This window comes from Protopterus annectens, chromosome 6.part0, assembly GCF_019279795.1.
Source record: "Protopterus annectens isolate FY-2018-M chromosome 6.part0, PAN1.0, whole genome shotgun sequence".
Lineage (NCBI taxonomy): Eukaryota > Metazoa > Chordata > Ceratodontiformes > Protopteridae > Protopterus > Protopterus annectens.
In genome coordinates, this window is record NC_056737.1 from 1,109,733,636 (window position 1) to 1,109,748,387 (window position 14,752).

The 14,752-nt window shown below is 44.1% G+C and overlaps 1 protein-coding gene across 1 annotated transcript in view; it reads left to right on the plus strand.

Annotated features, from left to right (window-relative positions):
- Positions 1 to 14,752, plus strand: part of BBOF1 (basal body orientation factor 1) — an 872,624-nt gene that overhangs the window by 612,794 nt on the left and 245,078 nt on the right. The window contains exon 7 of the mRNA XM_044073629.1: positions 5,911 to 6,055. Within this exon, the coding sequence (XP_043929564.1) occupies positions 5,911 to 6,055 (145 nt within the window). The remainder of the gene's footprint in view (positions 1 to 5,910; positions 6,056 to 14,752) is intronic.

The window sequence follows — 14,752 nt, forward strand, 5'->3', positions numbered from 1 at the left end:
GTTTTGCAGGCATCCATTGTGGATGTACAGACGGAACCATGGGTGATTATTTCTGAAGGGCCTAGGGGTGTTCCTAAAATTCTTGTAAGGGAAGAAATTCCAGTTTCTCTTACTGAGTGTTGTCAGGGGTCTGATCTTCCAAAAATCTATAAGGCTGGTATCCCCTTAAAAAAAGAAGCAGAAAACCAAGCATATTTCTGCTGACCCTAAAGACCCTCAGAGTAAATGACAAAACTTTACCCAGGGTCTGTTTAATGCTCTTATGGCTTTGTAGCCCCCCTCAGGGAGTCTTTGTTCCTGCTCCACCTTTGGCTTCTACTCTTCTTAAGAGGTCTAGGGAGCACAATTCCTCAGATGACGAGGTAGATTCAAATGATGAGGTAGATTCAGATGAGGAGGAGGTAGATTCAGATGAGGATTCTGTGACTTATTCTTTCCAGATTCCTTCTTCCTTAGATCATGATTCTGAAGAAGAGGAGTCTGTTAATCCTGACTGTCCTTTTGATGAGATTTCCTTTGATGATACTATTTCCAAAATGATGGAATCTTTTAAGTAAACCTGTGCTCAGGTGTCTGATGTTCAGAAAAGGTACAATGAGCTCCTGCAAATGAAGCATCCTAGGCCTTCCACTGTCACTCTTGTCCTGCTGCTTTGTGGGATACCTTTTCTACTGCTTCTCAGGCTCCTGATTCCATGGCCCCTGCTCCCAAAAATCTGAGAGGTTTTATAAGGTGCCAGATGATTACAAGTTTCTTTGTGTCCCTCTGCTGACCCTTCTGTGGTGTCAGTTGCCTCTGACAAGCCATCAAAACATTAATCTACTAAGTTGTTTTCCTCTGACAAAGATAGTAGAACTTTGGAGAGGTTGGGTAGGAAAGTTTATACTTCTAGCTTTTAGAGTTGTGAACTGTCAGACCCACATGACCAGATATATTTTGACTCTTCTCTGTCAGGCCTGTCAGGTTATGTCTGATCTTCCTGACTCTGAAGGAAAGTCTGCAGTTTCTTTGTTAGAGACTTCATGTTAGTTGGTTTGCCATTCCATTAAATGCAGGTATGATGCAGCTGATGTCTCATCTAGGGCTGCTGCCTTTACTTCTGCGTTGAGGTATTCCTGGCTTCAGCTTCAACTTTTGCCAGATGACATCAAGGCTAAGTTGATGGATGCTCCTCTGGACAATAAACATTTGCTTGACACTACTGCTGACTAGTTCAAGTTCCTCTGGGAAAAGGGTAAAGCTTTGCAGGAGCTGAAACATGTTTTTGTTTCACCTGTCACTAAGTTTCAAAAGATTTATCATAACAAGCCTGCCTTTGTCTATAGACAGTCTCACCCTCTCACTAAAGGTAAGAACGGTGAAGGAAGGGCTCCTCCTGCTAAGGCTACTCAAACTCCTTCAGCTCAGAAGCCTCCTTTCCTGACAAACCAGGTTATATTTGACTAACCTTGTCTTTCCAGTCACATTCCTCTTTTTCTTTATCTTCTTTCTCTGTCCCTTCCTATTTGGTTACAGATCCCTCAAGACTCTTGGATCCTTTCAATTGTTTGCCAGGGGTACTTTATGGTCTGGAAATCTCCCTCCCCTCTTGGGTATTCCTCAGCCTCTTGGGAACAAATGCCCTTTTGTCAGAGGTGCTTCAGGGCATGTCAGCTCAGGAAACTATTCAAGAACTTTCAGCTCCTCAGAGGGGGAAGGGGTTTTACTCAAGAATGTTTTTGGTCCCCAGGAAAGAAGGCACCTGGAGACCCATTCTAGAGCTTTCTCAGCTGAGCACTTTTTTGAAGGATCCATCATTTTGGATGCTAACCCTCAATCCTTTTTTCCTCCTCTTCTTCAAGCTTTTCTGGTATTTTCACATCTATATCCATCCTGTTTGCAATAAATGTTTACATTTCTCTGTTGCTTATTGGCATTTTCAGTTCTCTGCTTTGCCCCTTGGTCTCTCTACTGCCCCAAAGGTCTTCACCAAATGCTTCCCTCCTGTAATTGCTTTTTGCAGAATGAGGAGTATACAGATTGTTTCCTTACCTAGAGAACATGCTTACTCAGGCCTTGTCTCCATAGATGTTGCTTCAGCATCTCCACTTTGTAATTTGTTTTTTTCAAAGCCTGGAGTTTACTGTAAACAAAGTAATTTCTGACTCTTTCTCAGGATCATGTTTTCCTAGAATGCAGGCTCCAGACTGTTCCAATGCTGGCATCTGTGTCTTCTCCCAAGGCTTTAATTCTGATTGCCTTCTTTCAATCCCTTCTTCCCCTAGCATCAGTTTTAGCCAGGGGACCCCTAAGGGCCCTGGGTTTCATGGCCCCCACCATTCTCATGCTTCATCTAGCCAAACTGCACATGAGAAAGTTCCAGTGATTTCTGAAGTCAGTCAGGTTTCAGCATTCTCATCCCTTAGAGTTTTTAGTTCCTCTTCTTCCATGCCTCAAGCTGGAACTTCAGTGGTGGATTCATCAGTTATCCCTCAATCCAGGGCTTCCATTTCAACCTCCAGCCCCCTCTTATGAACTCTTCTCAGACACTTTGGATGAGGGGATGGGAGGCATCTTTCAGTCCTCTGAAAGTGCAGGGCCTTTGGTCTCTTCGTCAAAAAAGAACCATATCGGTGTCAAAAGAATGAGAGCTCTTCTGGCTCTTCAGGCCTTTCATTCTCTTTTCCTTCCAGGGCCCCTCAGGAATGTCACAGACAACACTACAGTTTTGTGGTATATCAACAAGCAAGGGAGGACAAGGTCTTATCGCCTGTGCAGGCTAGCTCTTCAGGTCTGGGATGTAGTTGTTCAGTATCAGATGACCCCTTCAAGCAGTTTATATTCCCTCACCTCAAAACATAGTGGGAGACTCACTGACCAGATCCACGAAACAATACCATGAGTGGATGCTTCGTAGGTCTGTGTTTCTGGACATTGTCATCAGAGGGGTGTTCCTCAAGCAGATCTATTTGCCTCACCTCTGAACAGACAGCTTCCTCTATTTTGCACCAGAGTCCCATGTCCTCTGTCTTGGAAGGTAGACGCCCATCTTTTTCTTGGAAGGAGATGTTTCTTTATGCCTTTCCTCCCCTTCCTGTCATTCCGAAAGGTCTCTTCAAGATAAAACAGAATGCTCCCAAAATCTTGCTGGTGGCTCCCTTTTGGCCCAGATAGCAGTGGTTCCCTCCTCATCTGCATTTAGCCAAGGGCAATCATCACAAGATTCCTCACAGTGTGGATCTTCTCACACAAGACAAGAGATCTCTCATCCATCCCCACCTGTCTACTCTTCAACTGACACTGTGGGTGATTGGATTTTGATTCCCTATGGGCACCTTTTTTCTGAGGATATGCTTCATGTCCTGCAGGAGGCCAGGAAACCCACTACTAGAAAATCTTACTCATCCAAATGAAAGAGGTTTTCTGTTTGGTGTCTTTCTCGTAACTTGGATCCACTTCCTGTGGATGTTCCTTTAGTTCTGTCTTATTTGTGTGAATTGCTCAGTGCTGGGATTGCATATTCTTCTGTTACAGCCTGTCTTTCAGCTATCTTTGCTTGTCTGCCTTTGACTTTAGCCTCTAAAATTGAGGCAGACCAGTTTGTTAAAGGCATTCTTCACATTAGGTCTCCCAGGAAACCCGTCCCTCCTTCCTGGGACCTTAATTTTGTTTTGGAAAATTTGACCCAGTCTCATTTGAGCCTGCTGCTTCAACTTCCTTATAGCATTGTTCTTGTAAGACTGTTCTTCTTTGGCTCTTACTTCTGCCAGATGGGTTTCCGAGCTGCAAGCCCTTTTGACTGTTCCTCCTTTTTCAGTTTTCTATAAGGACAGAGTATCCTTTTGTACTAATCCTTCTTTTATGCCAAAAGTGGTTACTTAGTTGTCTCTTGATCAGTCTATTCATTTGCCCACTTTTTTCCCTTCTCCACAGTCTGCTAGTGAGAAGGTTCTGCACACCTTGAATTTGCATACACAAGTTATATATTATTTGGATAAGACTAAAGCTTTTCGTAAATCTGAACATCGTTTTGTTTCTTTTCATCCCGGGTTTTTAGGTTTGGCTGTTTCCAAGCAAACCATTTCTTCTTCGATTTCTAAAGCCATTTCCTTTTGCTATCCCTTTCATGAGAAGACCCTTCCTTCTTCTGTTAAGGCTCATTCCACTAGGAGTTTGGCTCATAGGTTCATAGGTGTGTACTAGGTTAATGGCCCTGGAGCCTTTACAAGCCTAGCCCATAGGGTTACCCTGGCATCGTGCCAGGCTATTTATTTGCTATTTGGAATTGGCTTCTTTTGATTTTTTTCAAGGGTTTGGATAATAATTCTATTCTTGAGGCAGCATCCTGGACTTCTGTGCATAACTCTAGTAAGCACTATAAGTTGGATGTGACTTCTAGGTCCAGAGCTGGTTTGGCCTGGGCCATTCTACATACCTTCCAAGAGGGCTCTGCTGGCCCTTGCTCCCCCGAATCTTCTTGAGCTTTTGTACTGAATACTGCAACAGTGATATGGAACTATATAGTACAGTTGTGTAAAATCTTACCATAATAGTAGATGGCCTTCTCTTCACTTTTGCAGTATTCACTCCCTCCTCCCCCTGATCCTTTTTCCTTCTGAATGTGTTTGATACCTGATTTTATCCTTGGACTGTTGTTTCTGCTGGGGCTTTTCAGTTCTGCGGATGGTATGTCCGGACGTCACCTTTATGCCCTACACTGTTAGTGGGGAGCATATGTACGGCCTACCCTTTACAACCAAAAGGTTTTGGTATACTGGCCAGATGTTGGGCTGCCCTTGGCAGGGAATCCATTTTGTAAAGAATACTGCAACAGTGAAGAGAAGGACATCAACTGTTATGGTACGATTTTACACAACTGTACTTTCATTTCTTGAGAAGGTAAGAAGAAGGTACAGCCTATGTTAAAACAGACTCTTCCTAAATGGTTGTCTAAGCCTATTACCTTTTGTTATACTCACCATAACAAATCTTTTCTAGGCAGGATCAAGCCCCACTCTATCATGACCTTGGCTTCATCTATGGCTTTTTGGAAAGGGTTGGATTCTAGAAGTATTCTGGATGCTGCTGTGTGGTCCTCTATAGATACTTTTACAAAGCACTATATTCCTTCTCTAGGTCTATATCATGCTTTGTTTGGACCATTCTCCAAGGGCTTCTGGACCCTTCTCTTTCCACCTCACAAATATAGATAGCTAATGTAATCTACCCATGTAGCTAAGGGTATTGCAGCAGTGTTCAATATGAAGAACAGAGTACAGTTGTGGAAGCTGATCTTACTATAACAGCAGATGTTCGAGTGATCACTGCTGCAGTAGCTCTCCCTCCACCTCAATTTTTTTTTTTTGTGTTTTATACATAGATAGATAGATAGATAGATATAGATATAGATATATAGATATAGATATAAATATGGATATATATATATAAATACTGTAGAAGGCTCAGCCTCCCTCTCTCTGCTGGCAAGAAAGCTCTGAATGAATTTACACCCAAACTTGTCTTTTAGATAGCTCAGCTCGAGCTGCTTGATAGTTTGGGCATGTGGAAGGTGCCATGAAGCTTTGGAAACTATCTGGCTGTTATATCCTTGTCAGGATATAACCCATATAGCTAAGACTAATGTAGCAGTGATCATTCAAACATCTACTGTTATAGTAAGTTCAGTTTACACAACTGTACTTTACAGATACAAAGCCATATAGTTATGGTAGGTATATAATTTCTCTTTTTGATTATTGAAACATTATGCATGGAATAATGTCCTTATTACCAGACTGTAAGCTTTACTACTTTTTTTTCTTTGAGTCAATTTTATTCTTTCTTTTTTTTTTGTGTAATGTTCAGTTCTATAGAGGGTGAACATATATCTACCATTGCATGACATAAATTACTTTGTTGTCCTGTCTGCAGTAAACTGGATGAAACATCACGGTCAGTGTTTAAGGAGAACATCCGTTTAAGAGAGGCACTTTCATACCACATGAAAGAGTCTACAGAGTCAAAAAAACTAATACAGAAACTTCAGGAAAAAAACGAGGACCTTTCAGAATACAAGGTAAAAATGTGAGATAGCCAGTCTATTGGCTTGTGGAGAATTACCTTTGTGCTACAAGTGTTAGTGTGCTTCTTATGGAGTTTCTGAAACTACAGTCTTACTAATATTTGTCACGAAATGCAGCTATTCAGGTTACAAAAAAGCTGTAATAGCAATAAATTATCTCTGCAAGATGATCATGCAATGTCTGTGTAAAAATGCACATTAGTTAAATCATGTGACCACAAGTCTAGGTGAATGTGGGTGGGGCAGTGCCCTTGTTCCAAGGAGCAGTGATCTTGGATGTGATTATAACAAGTTTTAAAGTATGGGAAATGTGCAAGGGACTTTGTTTCAAAAAGAAAGAAATGGATTTTAATAACTGATTGAAAGATTTATTAAACAGTTTTCTTTGTTTGATACAATGATGATGACAATCTTTCACAGAAAAAAAGCAGGTGTGTGAGATAGGCTGATTTTTGTTTAGTTGCGTCAGATTTCTTTTCTGTATGAGATTACAGTCTAGTTCCCCAATTTTTTTTTTTTACAGGCTAGTTCCCCAATTCCCACTGTAGTGTGATCTTAGAGCTGGTATACATAATTGGGGGGGGGGGGGGGGCACAGATAGGCTTGCTACCCTACAAAAAAAAATATTTTATACTTTTTGATGTGTTTTTCAATCGGCTGGTGATCAATAAGTTTGCCATTCAATATTTCAGTATTTTTGATATATGGACATAGATCCATTTTGGGGCTATAAATTTCATTTGCATAAAATGTGAAAATGTCCATGTCACCGTAAAATAGAAAATCTTAGTCTATGTTGAAGCTTTGTAGCCAAAAGTAACACAGTTGAGCTTCCTTGATATTAAGTTGTCGTACTTGCAAAACGTTTTAATACAACCTCCATTGCAAAGGTACTTCTTGATCTAGCAGTGGCCATTAATTGAATCCGAGCTGGATGATAGTCAAATGGATCCTAGTCATGGTAATGGACCAGGGACTTCCCACCATACCTTTATCCTTTTACTTTGGCCATCTCATGTCAATTATCACAAAACAATGTTCACATAGGATCTTAGAAACTTATTAGGCTATTGGCCCTGAGGCCTTTACAAGCCTAACCAACAATTTAGCCCATGTTCCAACAAGTCAGCACCCAATGCCCCTGTCCAGTAGAGACACAGGTGGAATCCCAGGGGTGTATTTTCTGTTCCCCATCCAGATATCCAGGTTGCGCTTAAAAAGGGTTAATGAGGTACTCTGTTTGACGTGGAGCAGGAGTCTATTCCATAGAAGGGAGAGTCTCTAGGACACAAATCTGTCCCGCCAACAAGTCCTATTGATATCATAGACCAGGCTGAGGTCACACGTGAGGGTTACTCGAGTGGAGTATGACTTGCAGATATGCAGCAGTCCCATCAAGGCGGGGTCTGAGATTGCTTTGTATGCCAGACAGCGGTTACCTCTGAGGAGTCTGTAGGAGACTGAGTAGTGGGCTTTTAGCCTATCTATTTCCCAGTGCACATACTTTTGTTCTTATTTTTACATTGATGACAGAAATTTGGATTTAGTTTAAAAAAAAGTATAAAATTATTTCCTAAAAAAATAGGTCTGACACTGAAAATAGCCTCAGCATGGAAAACAATAAATAGAAGTTCCATTGAAACTTATTTAAATTGTTTGTAATAAGGCATTAACTGAGACTGAATTGATTAGATGCTCATCATTCCAATGGCGTTGGTGGCATTTTGGGTTATCTACCAAGGTAACCAGCACTGGTCAGCTTTTACAAAGCTCAGACTCCCCCCAGCATTCAGTTGTCACAAGAAGTGAATGTTCAGTCTTTTTCTGCCATCCAAAGAAGAAAGTCTTCTGACTTTTTTCAAGATCCAGATCTATTTTTTCAGGCTTACTGCTCAGATAATTCCCACCCCATTCCTCTCATTTTATTATTAGATTTATTATTCTCTTTCTAATTTTGTGTTTATTTAAAATTCTACTTTAATATTTTATTTCTGTCAATGTTTACAGTAATTCCTGTGGGAATTTTTGCTTGTAGCCATGTTTATTTGGTTTCTGTCTGTGACAAATGATTGTTTTTACTGTTACTGTGGAAACTAAGTATTTCTGTCTGATGTGCAGTGTGTACGTATGCTGTTAGATATTATGGTTTGTGTTGTGCAGTTAGAACCATAAATTAATCATTCCTGTCTTTACTGTTGTTAGTCTACTTTATTTTCATCTTTTGACAGGAAAATATTGCATAACTTGGATTTGTCAGCATTTATACATTATTTACTATGGGCCTGATTCCAAAAGACCTGCTCTCAGTGTAAGTGACCACTTACACTGAGAGCAGGCCTTTTAGAATCTGACCTCCAGTATAAGCCTGTTTATAGATAGGTCTTACACCAGAGTAAGTTGGTTAACACTGAGAGCAAGTCTTTTAAAATCAGGGCAGACTTACACTGAGAGCAACTCCTTTGGAAACTGGCCAATATGTATGGTTCAGCTATGTGCATTTTTAACACTGGATCATGATTTTACAGCAATTGAAGTTATTTTAATGTACTGTGGAGATTTTACTTTCTCTGACCAGAAAATATAGTTTAAATTGCTATTAAACATTATTTTAACACAGTTAGTGGAGCTAATGTTTAACACTGGATGTTAAGTTGTCTATCTCGCCTTCATTCTTGCTGGTTAGGTTCGGAGCCTATCCTCGGCTCCGACTCGGCCATCTATTAAAGCTCGAGAGCTATTTACTGGCTCGAGGCCTCCCCTTATCCCACAATGCTTGGTGCTAGATACCCAGATCTCATTTGCCGCTTCAGCTACGAGGTTGCGCTTTTACTGGCTCAGGTTGTATTAATCCTTTTTTTTGTATTACTAGCTAATATTTACCTTGTATTTTTCTTATATATATAGATTGTCTTTCCCTTGTAGTGTAGTTAGACTGTATATCCCCTAGTTTGTCCCACTAAGGAAACATTTTTTCTGTAAGAGAGTTTCTACCCTCCTCCCCCCTTGTTTATCTCTATTAGTGGCTAACCCCACCCTTGTTGTACCTATAGGAGTAGTGTTTAGCCTTGTAGTATTTGTATATTTTTATTAAGGATGGTTGTTATTAAGTGTGTGTGATAGTTTTTTGTGGTTATTATTGTTAGCTTAACTAGTGCGGGTGTGTGAGTGTTTCTGTGTGCCTTGTTTAAGCACTAGTTTAATTTTTCTCTCTTTAGTATCCCCGGGCCAGTATGTCCAAGGATACTAAAGTTTCAGGCTTCAAGAAGTGTGACTCGTGCTGTCAGAAGATGTCTCTGACAGACTGTCACACTTCTTGTGTTTATTGCTTGGGTTCCCTACACCTGCAGGACTCCTGCTCGGTCTGTCATGCCTTCAGCCCGAGAGTCCTGCAGGAGTGTAGGAACAAGCTTATTTTGAGAGGCTTAAGCCAGAGGGATCCCCGGCGAAGCTTCAGTCAGGGAAATCCTCAAAGCCTACCAAGCCATCAGCTCCCAGTTCGGAGCTGTCGCCGGGCTGAGCATCTGCCTCCTCTTCGGCTCCGGCTGGAGCCGACATCCCTAGACCTCAATCAGCTCGGACTTTAGTGTCGGAACCGTTGTTGGGCCGAAAACGTTCTAGGTCCCCTTCCCTAGAATCGGTTCGTTCGGCTCCGAGGTCACCGTTGCTTCAGTTGGAATGAAGCCATAGGTCCCACTCCTCTCGGTCCTCCAGGTTATCCGATCATGACTTGGAGAGGGTGGTCAGTAGACTCCTTAAATCACAGGTCCTGGCCAAAATGTTAACCAGCCCTTCTCAACAGACTGTGGCTGTCTCGGTGTCTTCAGCAGTTCCTCCTCTGACTCCTCTTTTGTGTTCGGAGCCGGAGCTGGTTGGGGCTCGAATCTTGGAAACATCGGAGCCGATACCACATCTTTCGGCTCCTTCATCGGCTCCAATCTCTTCATTGGTTCCTTTCTTAGAGGGATCTCGGCACCGGGACTCCCTCGTCGGCTCCGAGGGGGCAAGTGGCATCAGACCCTTGTCCGACCCTGTTCTCCCTCTCGGGGCTTCAGCGCAGGTGAGCTCGGCCCCTGACATTGGCCTCGGAGCCGTCCCTCTTGGTGCCGGGAGGGGTTCATGTCTCTTCGGAGCAGGGACCCTCTGCTCTGCCTGATAGGGGCGCCTTCGAGGTCATGATGAGCGTGCTGACTCCTGAGTCGGCTCCTCGATTGGCCCCTTCGGCTCCTCCCCCCATGGTGCCTGCATCAGTCTCTGTCCACCCTCCTGACCCCAAGTGTAAAGAACAGATGCTCCAGGTCGCCCCATTGGGTGTATCGTCCTCTTCCGAGGCCTCCCCTGATCATTCAGAGGAGCCCCCTCAGAAGAGAAAATGTAAGAGGAAACATGTCGACTCCCCCGAGTCAGTCACATCTGATACCGACTTGGAGGATTCGAAAGTGTCCCCAAGATCCCCCTCTGAGGATGTCTCTTTTTCAGACATCCTAGAGATCCTTAAGCAGAGGGGGAACTGGACTGCCCTTAACCCTTCTGAGGACGAGTCGGTATACCTGGATGCATTTGGCTCTTACCCTTCCACCTCCTGGGTGTCTCCACCCTTTGACCCGCTCATGGAAGTAGTGTCTCAAGGGGCGTGGTCAGCCCTGGACACAGTGGAACCAACTCCCCGCAGGCCAACTAAGTTCATTACAGTCCCACCCAACAAACAATTTTTGAAAAAAGGTGTCTCCGTTGATGCCATGGTGGTGGCAGCAGCCACTAAGAAGGAGTTGGCTGACCCTTCGGTGCCTGTCCATCCACCTAATAAAGAGTCTAGGACAATGGACAGGTACGGGAAGCGGATGTTTTCCTCAGTGACCTTTTCTATGCGGTCGCTGAATTATCTGTGCCATTTCACCCGCCTTCAAAGGGATCTTCTCAAGGAACTGGGTGATATCCTTCAGGATCCATCAGCTGCGGGGGCTCAGGATAAGATTAACTCCCAGCTGGTGACCCTTAACTCTATTGTCAACTTCTCCATGCGGCTCATTTCTTATGCAGCCGATGGGGCAAGTAGGGCCGCAGGTACAGGCGTGGCTTTGAGAAGACATGTCTGGATGCGGTTATGTAACTTTGCTGACCCCTTTAAGGCGTCCTTCACCAATACCCCCTTCGATGGTTCGGCTCTGTTTGGACCACAGATGAAGGATACCCTTACCAGGTGTGAGCAGGAAGGCAAGACTCTCTCTGCCGTGGGAGTCTGTTTTTCTACTCCCTCTAGACCATACCCTAAGGGTCAGAAGAGTGGAAAAATGTGTTTTCGCAAACCCCAGGGAGTTGTGCCTGACACACGTGGCAAGTTTCCCTCCAGGGGCAGGGGAGGGAACAATAATAGATGCTGCCCGAAGGGCAGAGGCGGTCCGCAAAATCAGGGTAGCAGAGAATCTTTCTCTGACAAACCCTTTCACCACCCCTGAGGGGCTGCTCGACTGTCCACCTTCGGAGGCAGTCGGGGGAAGATTGTCACTGTACCCAGAAGCCTGGCAACTCCTCACACAAGACAAATGGGTACGGTCCATCATATCCGAGGGTTACAAAATCCCCTTTGTCCACACCCCTGTACAAACAACCAAGTCCCTTCCAGATGTTCCACCCAGTCTAAGGGAACAAGTAGTGCCAGAAATTTCAAAACTGCTAGAAAAAAGGGCCATCCAGCCAGTCCCAGCAGACCAGCAAGGATCAGGAATTTACTCCAAGTTCTTTTTGGTACCAAAAAAGACAGGGGACTGGAGACCCATTTTGGATCTCAGCAGGTTAAACAAATCTGTTTAAAGAACGAAGTTCCGGATGGTCACGCTTCAGTCCATTCTACCCTTTTTGGGTCAGGACAATTGGATGTGCTCCATAGACTTTCAGGATGCGTACTACCATATCAAAATGGACAGGTGCTCAAGAAGGTTTCTCTGCTTCCGGCTGGGAGCCAGTCACTATCAATTCAGAGCCCTGCCCTTTGGTCTCACCACAGCCCTCAGGGTGTTCACCAAATGCATGGCAGTGGTTACGGCTCACCTGAGACGGCGAGGATTCCCGGTGTTTCCATATCTAAACAACTGGCTCCTTACTGCTTCCACCAGGCATCAGCTACTGCGAGCCAGGGATTATACCATCCAAACTTGTTCCGAGCTAGGTATTTCAATAAATTATGAAAAGTCTGCATTGTCAGTCTATAACCTTTATAGGCGCAAGATTAAATACAAAAGAGCTGTCTGCAAAACTTCCTCTAGACAGAGTGTCAGACATTCGCCGACATGTGTAGGTCTTACTACAGTGCAAGAGGATTTAGGCCAGATTTGTACTAAAAACCTTGGGTCTCATGGCAGCAGCAATCATACTAGTTCCCCTGACTTGTTTTCACATGCGGATTCTTCAGTGGATGCTCTTTATCCAATGGTCTTTTCAACAACTTCCGATGTTTCACAACATAATAATCACTCAATCATGCAAAGACCACCTGGCTTGGTGGATGGTCTCCCCTCTAGTACTCCAGGGCAGACCGTTTGTTCTTCCTCCTCCTGTTGCCACGGTGACCACGGATGCCTCCCTGATCGGGTGGGAGGGGCATTTTCAGGGCAGGACTGTCCAGGGCACTTGGCAACCTCTAGAGTACCACCTGCACATAAACGTCTTGGAGATGAGAGTGGTGCTTTTAGCATTGCAAGCTCTTCAGGACTCTCTACCCAGCGGGACTATTGCAATTCAAACAGACAATATGTCTGTAGTGTGGTACATCAACAAGCAGGGCAGAACCAAGTCCTATCCCTTATTTCGTGAAGCACTCAGACTCTGGCAGTGGGCGATCTCCTCTCAGTGGTTTCTGATAGCAACGCACATCCCCGGGAAGCCCAACATCATAGCGGACAGGCTAAGCAGAAGTATTCTCATGCCTCACAAGTGGTCTCTCAATCAGTCAGTAGCGGACAAAATTTTCCACAGATGGGGTCAACCTTGCTGCGACCTTTTCGCAACTCCTCTCAACAGCAAATGCAATGATTTCTATGCTCTCTTCCCCCTCCCTGGCCACTCCCCCAGAGATGCTGTAGTTCACGATTGGCCCCGGGGTCTTCTGTATGCATTTCCACCTTTTCCCCTAATTCCCAAACTAATTCAGAGGGCGACTGCATTGGGATCCAGGATGATCCTCATTGCCCCTTACTGGCCTCGACAAATTTGGTTCCCATTCCTGCATCATCTGCTGGAGCAGCCTTGGAATCTGGACCCAGTGCCAGACCTCTTGGTCCATCAGTCGGGCAGGCTGCACCAATCCATTCAGTCTCTCAACCTCACAGCTTGGTCGCTCCACTGTCAACCTTAGCCAGGCTTCCACATATTTCTCAGCCGGTGCGTGAAATCATCCTTTCTTCGCACAAATCTACCACTAGGAAGACTTATGCTAGTAAGTGGAAACGTTTCTCCTTCTGGGCAGAGGCTAGGAATATAGACCCCTTTACAGCCCCTGTCCATCACGTTCTAGATTTTTTAGCAGAACTTTTTCAAGCTGGTTCCTCGTCTGCCACCATTAGGTTCCAATTAGCTGCTATTGCAAAGTTCCACGCTGGCCTGTCAGAAACTAGCATCATGTCCCACAAACTTTGCAAGGCCTTTCTTAAAGGGACTATTTTGCTTAGGCCCCCGGTCAGAGATCCCTCGCTTCCTTGGGATTTAAAGTTGATATTAGCTTCCTTGATTCTCCCTCCTTTTGAACCTGCGGCTTCCTGTTCCTTAAAATTACTCTCCTGGAAGACTCTCTTTTTAGTAGCCATCACCTCAGCTAGGAGAGTTTCGGAACTTCAAGCCCTCTGTATTCATCCTCCTTACCTTGTGTTTCACAAGGATAGAGTTTCACTCAGGACTAATCCTTCTTTTCTGCCCAAGATACCTTCTGAAACAAACCTGAATCAGGCTATTGATCTACCTGTCTTTTTTCCTAACTATTCGAACAAAGCTGAACAAAAGTTACACCAATTGGATGTTCACAGGCAATTACGTTTTTATTTGGACAGGACTAAGCAAACAAGAAAATCAGACCAACTCTTCCTGTCCTATGCTGAGGGCAAACAGGGCCTGCCAGTTTCTAAAGTAACCTTATCCAGGTGGTTGTCCTCTATTATTACTTTGATTTATCAGCTGAGACATAAAGAACTCCCTACTAAACCTAAAGATCATTCCACCAGAGCATTAGCTACTTCGGTAGCTTTTCAAGGTAGACTACCAATGGAATCTATTTGTGCTGCAGCCACATGGGCCACTCCTCATACCTTCATTTCACATTATAAGTTGGATATGGCCTCTAGGAGTAGTGCTGATTTTGGTTCCACTGTGCTCAAGAGTCTATTCCGATGAGCCACCCAGGACTAAGATGCTAGGGACACTGTCCCAACCAGCAAGAATGAAGGCGAGATAGACAACTTAACATTAGGAAGTTATGTACCTACCATAACGTTCCATGTTAGTTGCCTTCTTCTCGCCTTCTTTCTTGCGTCCCACCCTCCATCCCCCTAGCCTGGACAGGCCGAAAAGAGTCCTTTTTTGAGGCCTTCTTCCTCTGGCTGAGTCTTATCTGGGTTACGTACTCCTCTGTTTTAGTACTGTAGGTAAACCTTGTATTTTGGACAGGTGTCCTTAAATTTTTTTTCTATGGTGTTAGCTCTGCCAAAC